At 36.0% G+C, this 24075-nt stretch overlaps 1 protein-coding gene across 13 annotated transcripts in view; it reads right to left on the bottom strand.

Moving 5' to 3' along the window:
• XRN1 (5'-3' exoribonuclease 1) overlaps window positions 1-24075 on the bottom strand; it is a 203104-nt gene that overhangs the window by 107616 nt on the left and 71413 nt on the right. For 12 of the 13 annotated variants that reach the window (XM_014542160.1, XM_014542162.1, XM_014542161.1 and 9 more), the window contains 4 exons: window positions 5315-5484; window positions 3895-4015; window positions 3700-3798; window positions 568-671 (listed from right to left, as the gene is read on the bottom strand). In XM_014542160.1, coding sequence (XP_014397646.1) covers window positions 568-671; window positions 3700-3798; window positions 3895-4015; window positions 5315-5484 — 494 coding nt within the window. Of the gene's footprint in view, window positions 1-567; window positions 672-3699; window positions 3799-3894; window positions 4016-5314; window positions 5485-24075 lie in introns of those variants that run through there. The other variant, XM_014542168.1, reaches the window with a different exon arrangement.

Consider the following 24075-nt stretch of genomic DNA (forward strand, 5'->3'; position numbering starts at 1 on the left):
AAGGAATCTGATGAACAAAATAAACTGATGAATAAAATAGAACCAGAGTCATGGAAACATGGAACAGACTGATGAATCTCAGAGGGAAGGGGAGATGGGGGGTAGAAATAGATTAACCAAAGAACTTATATGCATATATGTATTCCCTGTGGACACAGACTATAGGGTGGTGAAGGCCTGGGGTGGGGTAGGAACAAGGTGGAGGGGAGCTATGGGGGGAAAAAAGAGGAACAACTGTAATAATCTGAACAATAAAGATTTATTTAAAAAAAGAGAAATTATTTCATAAATAATATAATGGTAACTGGTAGAAAATAATTAAGCTATAGAACTTCCAAGCTATTAAAAGGAAAAGAAGGCAAAAGGGAAAAAATAATAAATGCATATAAAATATCTCAAGGAATGCACAATAAACTGCAATAGTGGTTAAACTTCAAGTGGTGTGATTTCATTTTTACTATAGAGTATAAATATATCAATATTTCTATCAGCTAAAAATGTATCAATAAAAGCCATTAAGTAGTAAAGGAAATATTAATTTAAAAAGAATTATAAAGCAAATCTTACTTGGTTTCTCCATCGGATATACCAACAACTCTAGCTTCTTCAAGATGAGGCCAGTTAACAAAGACAGACTTTCCAAGCACCAATGAAGCTATATTTTCTACACTCTTAAAGTAAAAGCAGAGAAGTTCATTTATATGTCAGGTCCAGGAGAAAATTATAAAGAAGAAATATTAATTTAAAAATGGCTTGTGTTTATAACTGTGCATTTAAAATCTATAAAATGATAATTAAAACAGATAAAACATTTGCTCACTCAAGTCAATTATACCCGCTAATACCTATTCCCTATAGTTCTTAGTTGTGCTGCTCTTCTCAACTTTATTCCAACTTAAATCTTACATACACTGAAATTCAGTTAATTTTCTCTTCTTTTTCTTTCTAGTACATTCTCCAGGACTTTTGAGACCTCTCTTTTTTAAAAAATTATTTTCAGTTGTTTTTACCTACATGCCATTTAGTATGAATCTGTAAAAGTTAACCAAGTTTACCTTCCTCTATGCCAACCTCTTCTTATTAGAGACAGTATGACCAATATAAAGTACTTTTCTGCAGTATATACATCAGGACACTAGGAAGCTTGCTTCCTACTCACTTTCTCAATAGCAGTGGCAGTTACTTAGTAGAGCAGCCAACTGATTCTAATCCTAAATTAAATTATTTGGTGAGAAAATAAGTTTCAGTAAAATAAAAGAGTGCTGATCCACAATGTATTACTGTCCATAATAATAGTCAACATTAGCAGAAACAATGTTCAGCAAGAAACTTAAGTTTTTAGTTTTGCTGCTAACTAGCTGAGTGGATGTCCCTTTTAAAATTTCCACTTAAGTTTTTTAATTTGTAAAATTAATGAGTTGAACTAGTGGCTTTACAAAATCCCACCTAGTTGTAAAATTCTATGATTCCATTATTTTCACAATCATCTTGCTTATTTTTCTTATTGAAAACGAAAAAACAACAACAGAAATGTCTAGAAAAGGGCTATGATTATTCATTTTTTCACATCAAATAGCCAGACAGTATAAAACAGAACCTAAGAAATCTGATTTCTTTTCACTTTGTGGTTGATATAACAAAGTAACAACTCTAGCTGCCCAACCACTGAACAACACCGGCCCGGCCCCTTCACAGTACTTTTAATACCTACCTCCTTTCTCCACTAGCCCTATTTCCCTTCTGTTTGAATTTTGCTTGATGAACTGCCTCTTCTCTACCTAGTTTTGTACTTAGCCTTCTTTTAATGATAAACTTCTTAACCACGGGCTTAATGGCTGCTACCTCTACTTTCCATCTACTAGTATGCGGCCCCAGACTAATCCTTAGGAATTGTACTTCAGCCTCCACCAATCTATAAGAATGGAATTACCAAAGGCCAAAAACGATGCCTAAAGGACAAATTCAGACTTGGTTTTAGTTTTTTTTTTTATTCCTGAACCACATGCAGCATCCACTTCACGCTACTGTGATACTACTAACTTGGGAATCATTCTCTTTTACCTCTCTGAACACTTATGTCACTTTTACTATTCCTTTTCCACTCTTTATAACTGTATTTCTTGATGCTAGACCTAGAATCCCCAGAATTCTTTTTCCTCAGGAAAATGAGCCCCAGGCCTCAGCCATCACCTCCCTGCTGATGACTGTATATACCTATCTACCCTCTAAGCTCTAGCTCCAGATATTAAACTGTGTATATTAGTAAGTACCCTTTCTCAATGGAGGTTTTTCATCTCAAATACAGAATATTATAAACAATCAGACTATTTTCTCAATTTTCCCAAGGATAGTACGTAAAAAGCACCCTTCTAAATGCAGAAGATAAGTTTAATCCAGTATATGCAACTGGATGATTTAGGGCATTAGGGCTTAAAATCTCTGTGGATCTCTTTGAGAAAGGCTGGTAGGGCAGCTGTAGTTACAAGTCATAGCACCACCTTAAAATTCCATCATTATTTATCATGAATCCCTTCAAATCAGGGACTCTCCCATTTTAACTTTTTTATTCCAGTAAACAGCAATTATTTTCTAGTTAATTAGCATGGATCCTAAGAGTTACATTTAACATTTTCTTCCTCTTTTCAACTTCCAGATTTAAACAACTGATCAAATGTCAATTTTATTTAGTCTTGTTCATCTAAGACTGGCGATTTTCAACCGGTATGCCACAAGAACTTTTAAAACATGCAGTACTTGACTATTTAGTAAGAGGCACTGACCTCTTTTCCCTTAGATTGTCAAATTAAAAAATGACATCCAATAGAGCAATAGCTATCTGGTGTGAATGAATCAAAGTTATACCTATTTTTCTTGTCAGATGGGCAGAAAATATATTTTTTGGTGAGTTGTGAGATGAAAATTGCTGATCAAGATCTATTACAACTTCCACAATTTATGTCCTTATTGCCTAATGCTTCTATAACCACAATCGCTGAACTTGCAGGCTTTTCCATTTTCTTCCATTTCTCTCTTGTGCAATTTAGTCTATTATACTGCCACCAAATTAACCTTTAAGGAAATACCAATTTCAAGATAACACTGATTTAAAGAAGTCTAAACTCCAGAGCCTGGTATTCAAGGTCCTCCATAACCTGGCTCAATCTGTGTTTTCGACCTTATCTTACACTATTTCCCAACACAAGTCCTCTACTTCAGTCAGGTTTATCTGTTCCTTCTCCTTAAATACATCATACTTACTCTAAAAAAAAGAAGAAGTATTAAGAAAAATTCCAGACACACAAAAAGGTTAAAAAGAGTAAGATAATGCATCACACGCAAATTTACATTGGATGGCAATTCCCAGGCCTTGTTATTCCTTTCAACTAAAATTCCTTTCCCTTCCTTTTCTCCTCATTGTGATGATCTTTTTCTTAGCACCCCGTTCAAGCCTATTCTCATCTACAGGTCTACACTTAGTTCACAAAGCTCATCTTCTTTTTCACAGTTCCTGGAGCATATTTTTCTCTTTATGTCATAATTATACATGTCCTTTTATTTGTGTAAATGTTTGTTTACTTTATCCTTACTTACTGTGAACTTTTGGAGAAACTATATCAGACCTCTTGTAAACATGTTACAGTTAGGACAGTTTTATGCATGATAAGCACCCAATAAATATATAATAAAGAACATACTTACAAGTTCATCTGATTCTGCATTCACTAAGATTTCCAACATCATGTTTTCTCCACGACTGCTCTGCTGGAATACTTGAACTCCGCTTTTCTTCAAAAAAAACTTTAAAAAAGTTCAGGAAATTGAATTTTAACTTTCTCTATAATCACTTAATATTCAATAAAGTAAAAAAAAATTCTGAACTAAATAGCCACTGACTTTGTGTTTGATGTGTTTCAGAGTAGGAAATCCACAGAAATATAATGCCTTCTGGTCAACCCTGGTTATTTTGTTCTTGCTTATGTCTACATGCCAAGCATCTAATGATATTACTTTATACCTAAAAAATAAATCAAGGCATTTAATTTAAAACTCATACATTATAAGCAATCACAGTTCTTCAGCATTACCTTGAATATTTTGCAAGAGTCATCCTTGCTTTTAAATAAGGCAACGACAATTCATTCCTACAAACAAAGAAAATATAGAGCAGGACAACTCACATTCTCTGTTGTTATTGATCCAGACATGCTTGTAGGTTACTTAATGGAAGTTTTCCCCACTCATTTAAAACCAAACTATCTATCTATCTATCTATCTATCTATCTATACACACACACACAACACACACACACACACACACACACACACACATATATATATATAAAAACTACATATATAAACAAACTATATAAAAACAAAGCTATGCATATATAATTAATTTTAAAAATAAATGGATGTATTAAGTATATTATACATCTCCATATCCTCCATCTTCCAAAACCCAGAGTGTAAAATAAATGTTTTATAATGTCTATTCATCTTTCTCTTTGCTTTAAAAAAGGAAAAAAATCTTGACCTAGCCAGTGTGGCTCAGTGGACAGAGTGTCAGCCTGCGGACAGAAGGGTTCCGGGTTCGATTCCAGTCAGGCACACGTACCTTGGTTGCAGGCTCCTCCCCAGCCTGGGCCCTGGTCAGGGAGGGAACCAATCCATGTGTTTCTCTCTGTCTTTCCCTCTCTCTCCCACTCTCTCTAAAAATCAATGAAAAGTATCCTTGGGTGAGGATTAAAAGAAAAAAATATTAACTGAGAGATGTTCACTTTCTTTGCAACTCAACTACCACCTGAATACATTATTTGCAGGGAAGAAGAGAGAAGAGAAAAAAAGGGAATACATTTTAATGAGGAAGATAAAGAAGAGGTGGGTTTGAGGCAAGAAATAGAGAAGCTTCTTCTTTCTTTTTTTCTTCTTTCTAATTGGGTGGCTGGGCAACAGTTATATAGCATGTCAAATAATGCTGGGACCAGACACTGGAAATAGAAACAAAAATTCACACATCCTTTTGAGGAATAATACAGATATACACTCAGGAGGAAAATACTTAAAACCACTTAAAATACTTAAAAGAAGATGAAGAGAAAGAAGCAGCATCTGATGAAAGCAGAGAACAATATAAACAATTGTGTGTGAGAGACAGATGCTATGGTCCTTGATATAAGTTGGTGTAATTCATTATAAATTTACTATAACTGTTATAAATGATTTGTTAATTCTCCAAATAGATATTCAAAAATTTTTTCTTTTGGTATGAGGTAGGGACTCTTGACAGTTTTTGAAAATTACCAAGTAATATTACCTTGTACGACATCGTTCTATGGCAGGGAATTTCTCTGGCCATGGAGAGGGATAGGTGAACTCTGTGTCTCTATCATACCAGCACATTAAGCACTCACTATGTTGGTTTCTTTTCCTCTCTTCTTTTTTGAGGGAGTGATTACACGTCTCCATGGCTTCCAACAATCGCTTCTGAATGTAAAGATTGAAGAGAAAGGTTAAAAGCATAAATTTCTGTAATTTCAACATATAGAATAAATCTTTTCACTTGTATACATAATTATTTTTGTGTGTGAAAAACAAAAACCTTAATTAATGGAATTCTTTTCCATTTTATTACAGGAAAAACTAATATACTATTTATCCACTGCCAGAGGACTTGATTGATAATGATAGAATATCGCTTGCCTCTGCAAATTCCTCTGACCTATTACTCCAACAGTAGTCACAAAATGTGGATAAGCAGACAATCAAATTTTAAATGTGAATTTATCATGATTATTATTATTTATCATAAAGCATTACTATATTACTTTACAATTCTGCAATGGTACAGAAATGTTTATATTAACAAATTATCTTATATTTAACATAATTCCAATCAGAATTACAATGGTTTAAAATATTTTTAACAGACAAAATGACGTGAGTGTCCATATGAAAGAATGAATGTGTGCATTGCAAAAGTAATTGGGGACTTGCTTACCAGATCTTATAATTTTTTTTTTAATATATTTTATTGATTTCTTACAGAGAGGAAGGGAGAGAGATAGAGAGTTAGAAACATCGATGAGAGAGGAACATCGATCAGCTGCCTCCTACACCTCTCCTACTGGGGATGTGCCCACAACCCAGGTACATGCCCTTGACCGGAATCGAACCTGGGACCTTTCAGTCCGCAGGCCGACGCTCTATCCACTGAGCCAAACCGGTTTCGGCCAGAGTTTTGTTCTTGATGCTTAAGTTTTATTTTCATTATGGTAGCTTTTTGTTCTTCCCACAACCAAGGTACATGCCCTTGACTGGAATCGAACCTGGGATCCTTCAGTCCGCAGGCTGACACTCTATCCACTGAGCCAAACCGGTCAGGGCTGGATCTTATAATTTTTTATAAAGCTACTGTAATCAAAACATTTTAGTAGTGATACCACAAGAGAACCAAAGACCAGAAGAACAGAAGAAATAGTTAAAAAAAAAGACACAGAAATTTGTGTCAAAAACATAGTATTTAAATATTTAAGTGGTGTTGTCATAACTAGCTATCTAGCTGTAAAGAAAAAAAAGCATATACATTTCCCAACTTCATACCATATGCCAAAAAATCAGAGTAACAAAAAAAAAGCAGAGTAATAAAACAATAAAAGTATTAGAAGAAAATCTAGGAGTATTGATAATTTGGAGTGATAAACTAAAACAGTTTTAAAGGAAAAGACATTTTTAAGTAAAAAAATGTGACAGAAGATGTCATGCACAAATCAAGAAACAAATGCCACATTTGGGAAAGAACAGTGCTAATATACAAAGAGCTCTAAAAATAAAATAAAAAATGAGGGAAAGAATATAAACAGGCAATATATGACATGCAATTTAGAAAATGCAAAGGGCAAGCACACATAAAAATATACCACAGAGATACAATATGCTGGTGGATTAGATGGAACCTACACTCAGCTCTTTCCAGAACCAAAATGGAATTACAACTAAAGTATAGAAAAAAACCATCCTGAATAACCAACTGAAGACGTGCTGAAGAGAAGCCATATAACCAAGGATGTAAAGTGGAGACCACATAGAGACTGGTAGGAAGTGCAGAGGCTCTGAAGGGCTGGCCGGGCTCCCACTGGCAGCAGCTGAAGTTCCAGATGGATATCTCAGCTGCAGGGGATTCCCCATGAGAAGTATGGAGTCTAAACCCCAAACTGGGCTCCTCAGCCTAGAGCACCAGAACTGAGAAAGGTGCCCACATTAACATCTAGCTGTGAAAAGCAACGGCTTGCTGTCTGCAAGGGAGAGATGGCTGAAAATGCAGGCACATTCTTAAAGGGCCAAAACACAAAATTTTGTGTGCAGCCACTTGCCCTGGGTTCCAGCAGAGGGAGGGCAGGGCAGACTAGAGCTGCATGAAGAGAGTCTAAGGTTGGTGGCTCTGGGGGGAGAGCTGAGAGGACAGTCACCAGGATCCTTATGCTGAGTCATTCCCCCATACTGGTGGAAGTCATCTTTCACAGGAAGAGCATGCACTTTTATGCAGCATCAGTCTGGGGGGACACAGTTGATGCCTCCCCACCACGTTGGAATCCCTCTCACCCCACCCTATGACCCTATGGAGCTTATCCCTGCAGAGGAGTGTAGTCAGAGGCTCTTTAAGTGACTGAGAGTCCACAGGAGAGGCAGATTTCTGAGTGCTTTGAGACGTTTGTTAACCTGCTCCTGGGACCAGGGCTAGTAAAAGCAGTCCTTGGTGTGCATCTTGGTTCTTTTCACATGCGCCCAGGCCCAGCAGGGGGAACCACAACCTGTGGATTTCTGATAGTTCCAAACAGGTTGCCCAAGGCTAGTGACAGACAGCACTTGACATTACCTATAAGGGAACTTCCATAAGAATGTCGGCAGATTTCTCAACAGAAACATTTCAGGCCAGAAGAGATTGGCATAAAACATTCAAAATAATGACAAGCAAGGACAACCAACGCTACTTTTCCCAGCAAGGCTATTATTAAAAATTAAAGGAGAAATAAAGAGCTTCCCAGACAAGAAAAAGTGAAGGGAGTTTGTTACCAAGATGAAGGAGAGAGTAAGAGGAGGAAGGAAGAAGAAAGAGGAGGAAGACAAAAAGGAGAAGAAAAGGAGGAGGAGGAGGAGAAATCAGAAGAACATAGTTAAAAAATAAAATGGCAATAAATATATACATATCAATAACCACTTTAAATGTAAATGGCTTAAATGCTCTAATCAAAAGACAGAGGTGGCTAAATGGGTAAGAAAGCAAGACTCATGTATATACTGTCTTTAAGAGACCCACCTCAGAATGAAACATATAAGCACTAAAAGTAAAGAGATGGAAAATGATATTTCATGCATATGGAAAGGAATAAAAAGCTGGGGTAGCAATACTTACCTGTGACAAAATAGACTTTAAAACCAAGGTTATATTAAGAGGCAAAGAAGGACACTACATAATGATAAAAGGAGCAATCCCAAAAGAGGATATAACCCGTGTAAACATTTATACATCCAACATATGAGCATCTAAATATGGAAAGCAAAACAAAACAAAACAAAAAAAAAACAGAAAAAACAAAAATAAATATGGAAAGCAAATCCTGATGGAAATAAAGGATGAGATTGATAGAAATACAGTTACAGATAGTAATACAGTAGCAGATTTTAACACCCAACTGACATCACTGGACAGATCTTCCAAACAGAAAATCAACAAGGAGACTGCAGCCTTAAATGACACACAAGATCAGATGGATTTAACTGATATCTTCACAGTATTCCACACCAAAGTTGCAGATATACATTCTTTTCAAGTGCCCATGGAACGTTTTCTAGGATACACCACATGTTATGACACAGAACAAGTCTCAAGAATTTTAAGAAGATTGAAAGCATATCAAGCATCTTCTGTGACCATAATTCTATGAAACTTGAAATCAATTACAAGAAAACTGAAAAACAAAGACATGGAGGCTAAATAATGTTACTTAATAATAAGTGGGCAAAAAATTAAATCAAGGAAGAAATCAAAAGATACCTTGAAACAAATGAAAATGAGAACAAAACAACCCAAATTGTGGGACACAAGAATAGCAGGCATAAGACAGAAATTCATAGCATTACTGGCCTACCTCAAGTAACCTGTAAATCTCTAAAAAATAATCTAACTTTACACTTAAAGAAACTGGAAAAAGAACCACAACAAAGTTCAAAGTGAGCTGGAAGTAAATATTAAAGATAAGAGTAGAAATGAGCAAAATAGTGTCTAATAAAACAATACAAAAGATCAATGGAACCAAGAGCATATTCTTGGAAATGATAAACAAAACTGACAAAGCTTTAATCAGACTAAACAAGAAAAAATTAACAAATAAAACCAGATATGAAAGAGGATAAATAACAACGGACACCAAAGAAATACAAAGTATCATAGGAAACTATTACAAGCAACTATATGCCAACAAATTGGACAATGTGGACAAAATGGTTACATTCCTAAAAACATAAAATCTTCCAAAACAAATCAGAAAGAATCAGAGAATCTGAATAGACAGATTAGAACTAGTGAAACTAAAACAATAATAATAATAAAAAACTCCCAACAAACAAAAGCCCTAGACAGGATGGCTTACAGGTGAATCTTAGCAAACATTGAAAGAAGAAATAACACCTATCCTCAAACTATTCCAAAAAAGGTAAGAGGACAGAAGATTCCCAAGGTCATTTTATGAGGCGAGCATTATCCTAATTCCAAAACCAAATAAAGACATGATAAAAAAAGAAAATTACAGGCTAATATCCCTGATGAACATAGATGTTAAAATCCTCAACAAAATTTTAGCAAACTGAATCCAGCAATACTTTAGAAAGATCATACACCATGATCAAGTGTGATTTATTCTGAGGATGCAAGGTTGGTACAATATCCACAAATCAATAAACCTGATACACCACTTGCACAAAAGGAAGGATAAAAATACACATGATCATATCAATTGATTCAGAAAAAGCAGTTGATAAAATCTAGCATGGGGGGGGGGAGGTTGGGGGTTAATGGGGGGATGAGGACACATTTGTAATACCTTAACCAATAAAGAAATTTAAAAAAAAATCTAGCACCAATGTATGATAAAAATTGTCAGTAAAGTAGGAATAGAGGAAACATATGTCAATGTAAAAAAGCCATATATGATAAACCCAGAGCCAACATCATAATCAATGAGCAAAAGCTACAAATGTTTCCCTTATCATTGGGAAGACAGGATGTCCACTTTCACCACATTTGTTCAATATAGTACTGGAACTTCTAGCCACAGCAATCAGACAAGAAAAAGAAACAAAAGGCATTCAGGTTGCAACGGAAGAAGTAAAACTCATTATTTGCAGATGGCATCAGGCTGAATATAGAAAACCCTAAAAATTCCACCAGAAAACTACTTGAACTAATAAAGACTCAGTGAAGTAGCAGGATACAACATAAATATCAGTAGCATTTTTATATGCCAATAATGAATATCAGAAAGGGAAACTAAAAAAAAAAAAAAGCAACAAAAACCACACAATCCCATTCACAATTGCTTCAACAAGAATGAAATACCTAGGAATAACTTTAACCAAGGATATAAAAGACCTGTACTAGGAAAATTATAAGACACTAAAGAAAGAAACTGAAGATGATACAAATAAGTGGAAACATATACCATGTTCATGAACAGGAAGAGATGACATCATTAAAATGTCCATAATACCCAAAGCAACCTAGAGATTCAATACAATTCTTATCAAGATACCAATGGTGCATTTCATAGAACTAGAACAAATATTCCAGAATTTTTTATGGAACCACAGAGGAACCCAAATAGCAACAGTGATCTTGAGAAAGAACAAAGTTGGCAGAATCACACTACCTGATACCCAACAATACAACAAGATCTTTAGTAATCAAAACAGCCTGGTACTGGCATAAAAATAGAAATATAGATCAAGAGAACAGAACAGAGAGCCCAGAAATAAACCCAAGTCTTTATAGTCAATATTTGATAAAGAAGGCACCAACATAAAATGGGGTAAAGATAGACTATTCAATAAATGGTGCTGGGAAAATTGGACAGATACATGCAAAAAACGAAACTGGACGACCTTCTTCCACCACACACAAAATAAATTAAAAATGGGTTAAAGTCTTAAATGTTAGACTCGATACAGTAAAAATCCTAGAAGAAAACATAGTCAGTAAAATATTGGACATTTCTCATAGCAATATTTTTTCCTGCTCTATCTCCTCAGTCAAGGGAAACAAACAAACAAAAAATTAACAAGTAGGACCACAACAAAATGAAAAGTTTTTGCATAGCAAAGCATCAACAAAAGCATCACTGAGTGGGAGAACATATTTACCAATACAGCTGATAAGGGGTTAATCTCCCAAATTTACGGTATAAAGAACTTGTAAAACTAAACACAAAAACAAACAATCCAATTAAAAAATGAGCACAAATGGTCAATAGACATGAAAAGATGCTCAACATCACCACTTATCAGAGATTTGCAAATTAAACCACTATGAGATAACACCTCAAAGCTGTCAGATGTCAATCATCAATAAATCCACAAATGGCAAGTGTTGGCAAGGATGTGGAAAAGAGGGAACTGTGGGTAGGATTGCAGATTGGTGTAGCCACTGTGGAAAGCAGCATGGAGTTACCTTAAAAATTAAAAACTGAACTGATTTATCACCCAGCAATTCCACTTCTGGCATTTTCTCTGAAGAAACCTGAAACACTAATTAGAAAGAATATATGCACCACTATGTTCACTGCAGTGTTATTTACAATAGTTAAGATCTGAAAGCAGCCCAAGTGTCCATCAGTAGAAGAGTGGATAAAATAGCTGTGGTACATTTACACCATGGAATACTATGCAGCAGTAAAAAGGATCTCTTAACCTTTGAGACAGCATGGATGGACCCAGAGAACATTATGCTAAGTGAAATAAACCAGTCAGAGAAAGATAAGTATCATATGAGCAGACAGACATCTAGTGGTGGGAGGATTGAGAAAAAAAAAAAAAAAAGAACTCATGGACAGGACAAGAGCATGGTGACTGCAGGGGGAAAGGGAATGGAGATGAGAGAGGGTATGGGGGCATAAATGGTGATGGGGGGGAAAAAAGAGAAACAGACCAAAAAAGAAAACAAATTAGAAAACAAAACAATATATACTCAAATTAGGGGTGAGGGAAAAAGAAATGTGAATAATAAAAAAGCATTCTTTGTCATCAACAGATTGGCCAAAATTAAATAAAGCAATAGTATTGAGAACTGGAGAAGCTGAGAAGTGGGTAGTAAACTATTGTTGGTGTGAATTAGACCAGTGATCTTGAAAAAGAATCTGGTAATATTCATAAAACCAAAACTATATATACCCATTATCCAAGCAATTCACTTTGGGATTTTAACTTACAAAATTGAAATTTTAATAATAACAATGAATAAACAAACAAACAAAAAGGATACAAAAATACACAAGTACTTTTACCACAATATTGGGTACAGTGACAAAAAACACAAAGATTCACAAGAAGATATAAAATTACCGGAACATTCCCATGTGCCTTTCACCTAGCTTTTTCCTTTGTTACACATAGATACAGTACATTATAAAAACCAGGGAACTGACATTGGTACAATAGTATTAACTAAACTACAGAGATTCAGATTTCTCTAGATTTTATATGTGATTTTTTTTGTGCATAGATTCATGTAAGCAACTCGCAAATTGTAATATAGAACTATTATATCATCATAAAGTAACTCCTTCATTTATCCCTTTATAATCACATTCTATCCCCAACCCTAATGCCTTGTAATCATTGCTATGTCGTATATTAAAATAATTTTGTCATTTCCAGAATAAGATATAAATGAAATCATATAATACATAACCTCGTGAAATTGACTTTTTTCATCCAAGTTGTTTGTATCGATACTTACTGCTGAGTAGTATTCCATTATATGGAAACTAGAGGCCCAATGCATGAAATTTGTGCACTGGTAGGGTCCCTAGCAGCTGCTGGCTGGGTACTCCCTCCCTTCCCCCGCTGCCTGCTGCCGGCCAGGGCATTCCTCCCTTCTGCAGGCCATCTGCTGCAGGGTTCCTTATGTATTTTGTATATTAACCCTTTATCAGATCTAACATTGCCAAATACGTTCACCCATAGAGTGAGCTCCCTTTTCAATTTGTTGATGATTTCTTTTGCTGTGCAGAAGCTTTTTATTTTGATGTAGTATCATTTGTTTATTTTCACCTTAGTTTCCTTTGCCCTAGGAGATGTATCGGTAAACATATTGCTACTAGAGATGTATGAGATTTTGCTGCCTATGGTTTCTTCTAAGATTTTTTAGGTTCCCCAAATTACATTTAAGTCTTTTATCCATTTTGAATTTATTCTTGTGTATGGTGCAAGTTGGTGGTCTAGTTTCATTTTTGTCCATATATCTGTCCAATTTTTCCAACAATACTTATTGAAGAGACTGTCTTGACTCCACTGTATATTTTTGCCAAAAATTAATTGAGCATAATGGCTTGGGTTGATTTCTGGGTTCTCTGTTCTGTTCCATTGGTCTATATGCCTGCTCTTGTGTCAGTACCGAGAACAAGTATTTTACCTCCTTGGTTAAGTTTATTCCTAAGTATATTAATTTTTTTGTTGCAATGGTAAATAGAATATTTTGTTTAATTTCTCTGAGAATTCATTATTGGTGTATAAAAATGGCATTGATTTATGGGTATTAATTTTGTATTGGTATATAGAAAAGCCATCGATTTTTGGGTGTTGATTTTGTATCCTGCTACATTGCCAAATTCATTTATTAAATCTAGTAGTTTTTTGGTGGAGTCTTTAGGGATTTCCATGAACAATATCATGTCATCTGTGAGTAAAGACAGTTTTACTTCATCCTTTCCAATTTGGATGCCTTTTATTTCTTTTTCTTGTCTGATCAGTATGACTAGGACTTTCAGAACTATGCTGAGTAAGAGTGGTAAAAGCAGACATCCCTGTCCTGTTCCTGTTCTTAGGGGAAATAGTTTTAGTTTTTGCCCTCTGAGTATGATGTTGGCTGTAGGTTTGGCACATCCATCTATTCCCACTTTGCTCAGAGTTTTTATTAAAAACTCAGCAAAACCAGGATATTGGCCTGGTCAGGATGGCTCAGGGATTGAGTGTCGACCTATGAATTAGGAGGTCTCAGTTCAATTCCTGGTCAGTGCACATGCCTTGGTTGTGGCTTGATCCCCAGTGTGGGGCGTACAGAAGGCAGCTGATCAATGATTCTCTCTCATCATTGATTTCTCTCTCTCTCTCTCTCTCTCTCCCTCCCCCCCCCTTTTCCTTCCTCTCTGAAATAAAAAAAAAAAATGATGTTGAATTTTGTGGAATACTTTTTCTGTCTAATGATATGATCATGTGATTTTTTGTCTTTCGATTTGTTTACATGATGTATTAGTTTATTGATTTGTGAGCATTTTACCGGCCTTGCATCCTGGAGCAAATCCCACTTGGTATGGTATATGATCTTTTTAATGTATTGTTGGATAGGATTAGCTAGTATTTTATTGAGTATTTTGGCAGCTATGTTCATCAGTGATATTGGCCTATAATTTTCTTTCTTTGTAGTGTCTTTATCTAGTTTTGGAATTAGGATAAAGCTAGACTCACATAAGAAGCTTGCAAGGGTTCCTTCCTCAGGGATTTTTTTGAAATAGTATGAGGAGTATAGGTTTTAGTACTTTCTTGAATGTTTGGTAAAATTCCCAACGAAGACAAACCAACCAGGGCTATTGTTTGCTGCGAGTTTTTATTTTTTTAATTTTATTAATGCTTCTATTCCATTAGTTGTTATAGGCCTATTCAAGTTTATTGATTCTTCCTGATTCAGTTTTGGAAGATTGTATTTTTCTAGGAATTGTTCAGCTTGTTGTTGTTCATAGTACTATTTTCTTACATTCCTTTATATTTCTGTGGTGGTGGTTATTACTTTCCTCTTTCGTTTCTAATTTATTTATTTGGTTCCTCTCTCTGTTTCTTGGTAAGTCTGGCTAAAGGTTCATCAATCTTGTTTATCTTTTCAAAGAACCAGCTCTTGATTTCATTGATATTTTGTAGTGTTTTTTTTGGTCTCTGTCATTTATTACTGATTTAATATTTATTATTTCCTTCCTTCTACTTATTCTGGGCTTTCCTTGTTGTTCTCTTTCTAATTAAGGGTTAAATAATTTATTATTAATTTTTCTTGTTTTCTGAGGTAGGCCTGCAATGCTATGAATTTTCCTCTCAGGATTGCTTTTATGTCCCAGAGATTTTGGGTTGTTGTGTGTTCAGTTTCATTTGTTTCCAGGAAGTTTTTGATTTCTTTCTTGATCTTCTTGGTAACCCATTCATTGTTTAATAACAATGGTGTTTAGCCTCCATATGTTTGAATGTTTTTGAGTATTCTTACTGTACTTGATTTCAAATTTCATTACATTGTGGTCTGAGAAGATGCTTGATATGATTTCAATCTTCTTGAACTTGTAGAGACTTGATTTGTGACCTAACATGTGGTATATCTTTGAGAATGACCCACGGGCACTTGAGAAGAATGTTTATTCTGCAGCTTTGGGGTGAAATGTTCTATAAATGTCAATGAAATCCATCTATTCCACTGTCATTTAGAGTCACTGCTTCCTTGTGAAGTTTTTTGTTTGAAAGATCTATCCAGTGAAGTCAGCAGAATGTTAAAGTCCCCTACCATGCTGTTGATTTCTCCCTTAAAGTCTTCTGGAAGTTTCATATATATATATTTAGGTGCTCCTATATTGGGTGCATATATGTTTACCAGAGTCATATCCTCTTGTTAGATCAATCCCTTCAGTATTATGTAGTGATCTTGCCTCTTGTGATGGCCTTCATTTGGAAGTCTATTTTGTCAGGTCTGAGTACTGCTACCCCAGCTTTCTGTTTTGTTTCCATTTGCATGGAAAAGTTTTTTCCAATCCCTTCACTCTCATCCTTTGCAAGTCTTTTGTATACGTGGGTCTCGTGTATTTAACATATAATTAGGTCACATTTTTTTTTATCCATTCAGCTACCTTAAGTCTTTCGATTGCAGCATAATCTATTTACATTTAAGGTTATTATTGGTAGGTATTTATTTATTGCCATTTTAATTCTGTATGTCTAGGTTTCTCTTTCTATTTCTTTTCATTATTGGAGTCCCTTTAGCATTTCTTGCAATGCTGGTTTGTTGCTGATAAAGTCCTGTAGACTTTGTTTGTCTTGGAAGCTCTTTATTTCACCTTTTTTTTTTTTTTTTTTTTTAATGATAGCCTTGCTGGATATAGTAATCTTGGTTTCAGATTCCTACTTTTTATTACCTTGAATATCTCATGTCATTCCCTTTTGGCCTGTAGAGTTTCAGATGAGAAATCAGCTGATAGCCTTATAGCAGCTCCTTTGTAGGAAATAAATTGCTTTTCTGTTACTGCCTTTAGGATTCTCTCTTGGTCTTTAATTTTTGGCATTTTAATTATGTGTCTGGGTGTGGGCCTGTTTGGGTTCTTTTTGCTTGGGACTCTCTGTGCCTCCTGGGCTTATGTTACTTTTCCCTTCATAAGGTTAGGGATGTTTTCTGCAATTATATCTTTAAACACGTTCTCTATTCCTTGCTCACTTTTCTCTCCCCCTGACACTCCATTCAGCTACCTTAAGTCTTTTGATTGGAGCATTTAATCTATTTATATTTGAAGTTATTATTGATAGGAATTTATTTATGTTTCACGTTGTACAACAGCTCCCTTAAGCTGTCCTCCTGTTTTGTAATTGTTTATTCTTTTTGGTTCTTTGATTTTTTCTACCCTGTCTTCTAATTCACTGATCTGATCCCAAGCTTCCCCTAATCTCCTGTGTATTTCTTCTAATGTGTTCTTTATGAGTGTTTTGTCATTCTTAAATTCTGACTGGTCTTTTTTCATAGTTACTATATCTTTTCTCACTGTTTAGCATCTTTGCCATCATTATTCTGAACTCTATATCAGATAAATTTCTTATCTCCATTTGGATTAGTTCTTTTTCTGGAGAATTATCTTGTTCTTTCATTTGGGGGTTGTTCTCCCCATTTTGGCTTCCTGTTTTGGTTTGTGTCTTTGTATTCAGCGGATCTGCTACGACCACCAATTTCTAGTACACTACAATGCCAGATGCTTTCTGGTTGGCCCTGAGTAACCTGTTTGGGGCTATGAGAAATCCACAGCTGTGGCTCCCACTGCTTGAGCTAGATGCCTTTGGGAAGGAGCAAGGTGTGCACCAGGGTCTTATTTTCCTAGCCCCAGGCTCAGAAGGAGATCAGGCAAAGACTCAAAGCCTCCAGAGATCCACTTCTGCCTGCAGTCTGAAAATTACTAGCCTTGATTAGCCTCAGGCTATGGAAAACAGGATGGAGTCAGAGGTCCTCCAACAGGGTTTGGCAACTATCTTTTCCCCAAGCCAAAACCACCTGGATAACAAAGGTCTGTGGGAGAAAGATGTACTCTACAAAGTGAGGAAACGACTCAGCTCAGGAAACCAGGTGGCTGCCCTCTGAGCTCCAATCCCAGAGTACCAAACCTCAACTCTCCTCATAGAGCTCCAGTTCACTCTGCCCTCCAATGCACAAAATTTTGTGTGCACTCAGGAGAGTGGCTGCACATGAAATTTTGTGCATTGGCCCTTTAAGAGGGTACCTGCATTTCCAGCTGTCTCTCAGTGGCAAATAGCAACCCTGCCGCTTTTCATAGCCAGGCGTTACATGGGCACATTTCTCGGTTCGGTTCTGGTCCTCTGAGCCGGGGAGCCCAGCTTGGAGTTTAGACCCCAGAATCTCAGTGGGAAGCCCCCACAGCCAAGATATCCTTCTGGACCTTCAGCTGCTGCCTGTGGGAGCCTGGACACCCCTTTTGTGTCTCAGCACTTCCTACCAGTCTCTATGATGTCTCCACTTTCCATCCTTGGTTATCAGGGTTCTCTCCAGCTAGTCTTTGGATGATTTCTTATGATGGTTTTTCTGTATTTTAGTTGTATTTCCAGTTTGGTCTTGGGAGAGTGTCAGTGTAGCTTCCACTAACTCTGTCGCCATTTTTAATCTTCTGTGTCCTGCTTCTTTTGCTTAGAATGTTTCTGAGTTCTTCCATGTTGTTGCACTTATCAGCAGTCTATTCTTATTTTATTGCTGAGTAGTATTTTATTGTATACATTCACCACAATTTGTTTGCCCATTCTGTTAATGGGTATTGTTTCCAGTTTTTAGTTACTATAAATACTCTGTACAATACTTTTTTTTGAACATTCTTGTTTTCATTCTCTCTCTTGGTAAATACCCAAATAAAATTGCTGAGTTCTAGGGTAGCTTTATGATTCACTTTATAAGAAATTGTCAGACATATATGCAAATTATTAGTATTATTTAATATACCCATCATCAATGTATAAAAATTTCAATTGCCCCACAATCTTGCCAATATTTGGTATTGTGTCTCAATGTTTTAGTTTTTCTCTATTCTACTGAGAGTGTAAGTGCAGTGTTATCTCAACATGGTCTTACTTTAGAGATCTCTGATGGCTATTGAAGCTAAAGACTGTTTTTTTTTATTATGTGCTTACTGGCTATTTGTATATCCTGGTTTGTGAAATGGCCCTTCAAATATATTGCCCGTTTTAAAAATTGGGTTCTGTCTTCTTACTATTCAATTGGAAGAGTTTTATATACTCTGGATACCAGAGTAAACATATGTTTTACAAATTCTCCCAGTGTTTGGCTTACATATTCACTGTTTAACAGTATCTTTGGAAAATAAATTTTTTTTTCTTATTTTAATGACATCTATTTTCTCAATTCTTTTATGATTATTGCATTTTGGGTCTAAGATTTTCTCCTAAGTTTACTTCAAGAAATTTTAAATTTATAGCCTTTATATTTAGAGGTGTGATGTATTTGGATTAAGTTTTCTGTATGATGTGAGCTATGGATCATGATTAACTTTTTCCACATATATAGACAGCTGTTCCAGCCCCAGTGGTTGAAAAGCTTTTTTTTTTTTTACCCATTGAATAGTTCTGGTGGCATAATTGAAAAGGTACTAACTGGAAAAGTATAGTTTTACATTCAGACTCTATTATGTTCCACTGATCTATTTTATCTATTGCTATGCAAGTAACATGCTGCCTTAATTACTACAGCTTCATGGTAAGTCATGAAATCAGATAATAAAAGTCCTAAACATAGTTCTTTCTACAGATTGCTCTGGTTATTCCAGATTCTTTGCAATCTAATAAAAACTTTAGAATCAAATTTCCAATTACTACATAAAAATCTGCTGGGACATTCATTGGTATCATGTTGTGTCTAAAGATCAATTTGGGAAGAAGTTACATCTTAACAATATTAAGTCTTCTATTGCTTGAGTGTGATATAACCTTCTCCCCCAACCACCACTTATTCAGCTTTCAGCCTAACAACACTGTTGACAATTTCCAGTGTAGATGGCTTACACCTTTTAAATTTACAGATGTTAAAATTAAACTTTTCTATTTCTTTTTAAAAATTTTGTATTTTACAATAACGTTTGCTTCTAGTACATAGAAACATAATTGAATTTTGTACATATTTTACATCCTGTGACCTTGCTAAATTTACTTACTGTACATAGTATCATTTTTTTAACATTCCTTAAATTTCCTACATATATGAAAATGCCACATGCAAATAAAAACAATTTTAATTCTTTCTCCCTTATCTGCATCCCTTTCTTTTTCTTGATTTAATACACTGGAATTGCAGTACAATATTATACAGAAAAGTTTAGAATGAACACCTTATCCTATCCTTGACTTTACAGAGAAAATGTTCAGTCTTTTACTATTAAATATGCTGTTAGCAGATTGTGGTTTTTTTTTAGATGCCCTTTATCTGACTCAGGAAATTTAATCTTAGTCCTAGTTTGCTGAACATTTCTATTAAAATTGTGTGTTAAATTTTGATAATGTGATAAATTGCATTTTAAATCAATTTTATATTTCTAAAATAAATCCCAGTTGGTCATGAGTATAATTCTAATATATTACTGAGGCACATCTGGTTTTATTTTGTTAAAAGTTTTGCATTGCCTTAACCGGTTTGGTTCAGTGGATAGAGCATCGGCCTGCGGACTGAAGGGTCCCAAGTTTGATTCCAATCAAGGGCATGTACCTTGGTTGCGGGCACATCCCCAGTAGAGGGTGTGCAGTAGGCAGCTGATCGATGTTTCTCTCTCATCGATGTTTCTAACTCTCTATCCCTCTCCCTTCCTCTCTGTAAAAAATCAATATAATATATATTTTTTAAAAAGTTTTGCATCTACTTTTAAGAGAATATTGGTCAGTAATTGTTTTGTAATACCTTCCTTGTTTAACTATCTGGATTATGCTGGTGTAATAAAATATACTAGAGGCCCAAATTTGTGCACTGGGGGAGGAGGGGGTTCTCAGCCCGGCCTTCGCCCTCTCGCAGTCCAGGAACCCTCGGGGGATGTCCATCTGCCGGATTAGGACCACTCTCCAGGGGAACAGGCCTAAGCTGCTAGTCAGACATCCCTCTGGCAGCCTGAGAGCCCTTGGGGGAGCGGGCATAAGCCGTTAGTTGGTCATCCTTAGCGCTGCCACGGAGGCGGGAGAGGCTCCCGCCACCACTGCTGCACTGGACAGCCATGAGTAGGCTTCTGTCTGAGCAGCGCTCCCCCTGTGGAAGCGCACTGACCATCAGGGGGCAGCACCTGCGCTGAGTGTCTGCCCCCTGGTAGTCGGTGCACATCATAATGACCGGTCGTTCTGCCCTTAGGGTCAATTTACATATTACCCTTTTATTATATAGGATTGAAAAGTGATCCGCCCTCTTCTATTTTCTGAAAATTTGTGTAAAATTGGTAGGATTTCTTCCTTAAATGTTTGCTAGAATTCATAAGTGATGACATAATGAGCCTAGGATTTTCTCTGTGGGATAGTTTTTGAAATAGCAATTAAATGACTTCAAAAGTTAAAAGACTATTTAGATTTTTACATATCTTTCTCTCATTTTCGCTAAATTGTTTTCCTTAAAGATGTATTCATTTCATTGACATGTGAATTTGTTGGCATTAAATTAACAATATTCTTAAACTGTCCTTTAATATCTATAGACTCTATAGGATGTCTCTATCTTGAACTCCTAATATTATCAATTTCTGTGTTCTCTCTCTCCCGCTCTCTGTCTACTTCCCACCTTCCTTGATTCCATAGCAAGGATTTATCAATTTTATTAACCTTTAAAAAGAACCAACTTTTGGTTTCATCAATTTTTCTCTGTTATTTATTCATTTTCCATGGATTTCTGTTCCTATCTTTATTACTTCATTCTGCTTAGTTTGGTTTAATTTGTGCTATTATTCTCTAGCTTCTTATGGTAAGAAGCTTACCTAATTTATTTTGAATCATTTAGTATAATAAGCATTTGAAACATAAATCTCCCTTTAAATCCAGGTTTAACGTAATCATGCAGATTATGTTGTGCTTTCATTATCATGCAGATCAAAAGACTTTTGAATTTCCCTTTTAATATCTTCTTTCATCCATGGGTTATTTATAAGTGTGTTATTTAATTTCAAAATGTCTGCAGATATTCTAGATATTTGTATTGATTTTTAATTCCATGTGTCTAGAGAAGTTCTATGATTTCAACTCTTTTAAATTTATGGAGATATAATTTCTATCTCAGCAAATAATATTGGTGAATGCTCCATATTCACTTAAAAAGAATGTGTATTCTGTAGTTGTTGGGTATACTGTTATATAAATATTAATGAGGTTGAATAGGTTTAGTGTTAAGACTTTATCTTCATTGATTTTCTGTCTTCTTGTTGTATCAATTCCTCAGACAGCAGTATTAAGATTTCCAACTCTAACTATGGATTTGGCTATCTCTCCTTTCAATTCTGACAGTTTTGCTTCATGTATGTGAAGGTCTATTATTAAGTATAGATATATTTAGAGTCTTTATGTCTCCCTGATGAACTGACCTAACTTTTTAATCAGAATAAAATATCCTTCTTGATCTCTGGGAATACTTGTTCTGAAGTCTGCTTTGTCTAATGTTAGTAAAGCCATTCCAGTGTTCTTATAATTAGCATAACTAGAAGTTTTGATGCAAATAATAAAGAAGAGAGTAGTTAAATCTCATTAATAAAAACATAAATGGTCATTTAAACCCCTTACTCATTAACTTATGTGAAATAATCTCTGATTAAGAATATATGTGTATCTGAATTAACAAATTAGACACAGCTTAGAAGACAACATTCAATAAAGAAGGGCAGAGGACGCCTAGAGAACACTGCTTGCCAGTCATAACCTGCCTGGAACCACCACCGTGCCCCAGCAGTGAGATAGAGCTCAGAAAGCAGATACCCCAAGTTTCCTGGGCTGAGTCATTCCTTCACGCAGCAGAGGACATCTTTCCTACATAGACATCTACATTTCCTGGGGGGAAGACAGTCAACACACCCTATTGGAAAACACCTTGCCCTGAAGCCTCTTAAGACAGTGGTTCTCAAACTTCTGGCCCTTTAAATACAGTTCCTCATGTTGTGACCCAACCATAAAATTATTTTTGTTGCTACTTCATAATTGTAATGTTGCTACTGTTATGAATCGTAATGTAAATATCTGATATGCAGGATGGTCTTAGGCAACCCCTGTGAAAGGGTCGTTCGACCGCCAAAGGGGTCGCGACCCACAGGTTGAGAACCGCTGTCTTAAGAGATTAAAAGTAACAATTAGCCTCCAGGCAGAAGCAACCGCCCCACACTGTTGAAAAAAACTCTTGCCATACCTGAGGATGATTGTCTGGCGGCAATTCAAGTTGGAATTCTATTAGTCTACAGACAGAGGTGGTTTCTGGAGGCTTTGAGTCTTTGCCAGATCCAATTAGTCAGAAACAGCCTTTAACACTGTCTTGCACTAAAGACTGAGAGGTGTAGAGGTTCTACCTAATACATAGTCACAAACCCAAACAACCAAAATGTGGAAACAAAGAAACAACTCCCAAATGAAAGAACTAGAGAATTCTCCAGAAGAAGTGATAAATGAAGCAGAGATAAGAAATTTATCTGAAACGGAGTTCAGAGTAATGATGGTAAAAATGCTCAACAGTATGAAAAAAGATATGGTAACTATGAAAAAAGACCAGTCTGAGAAAAAGAATGACATAATACAAATAAAGAACACATTGAAAGGAACACACAGCAGATTGGGGGAAGCTGAGGATGGAATCAGTGAATTAGAAGACAGAGTTGAAAATATCACTCAATTAGAGAACCAAAAAGAAAAAAACAATTAAAAAAAGGAGGACAGACTAAGGGAGTTGTGGGACAATGTGAAACGTAATAATATTAGAATAGTAGATGCGCCAGAAGAAGCAGAAAGGAAGAGAGGAATAGAGAAGGTGTTTGAAGAAATAATGGTAGAAAACTTCCTAAACCTGGTAAAGGAAAAAGTCACACAAGTTCAGGAGGAACAGAGAATGAAAGGGCGAGGGGTACACCCTCCATCTTGCCCCAGGGCGAGGGCTACGCCCTCCATCTTACCCCGGATCCTCCATTTTTGGGCAGCAGCCTTAGCCATGTGCTCGTCAAGGAGCTTCTTCCCGGAAGCCCAAGCCTCTGCTAGCCACACCTAGGATTTCTTTAAACTACCAATGATAATCAAGAGAAGTGCGTGCCATAGGTACGACCACATCCTGTGTAACAAGACACTGACTTGCGCCTGGCCAATCGGCAGGGCCCATAGTCCTCTCTCCTCCCCTTACTATAAAACCTCTCTCCCCACAGGGCTGGCCCTCTCACTGCCACTTGCCCTGCCATATCTCATGTTTAGTAGCAGAGGATTTGGCTGCCTGAAGCGGCCATGGTGCCAATATTATGTTTCACTGTATTAATATGTTGTATTAACTTTTGATTCTCTTACAGGTTTAAATGTAGC

Source organism: Myotis brandtii, unplaced genomic scaffold, assembly GCF_000412655.1.
Source record: "Myotis brandtii unplaced genomic scaffold, ASM41265v1 scaffold291, whole genome shotgun sequence".
In the NCBI taxonomy this organism is placed as follows: Eukaryota; Metazoa; Chordata; class Mammalia; order Chiroptera; family Vespertilionidae; genus Myotis; species Myotis brandtii.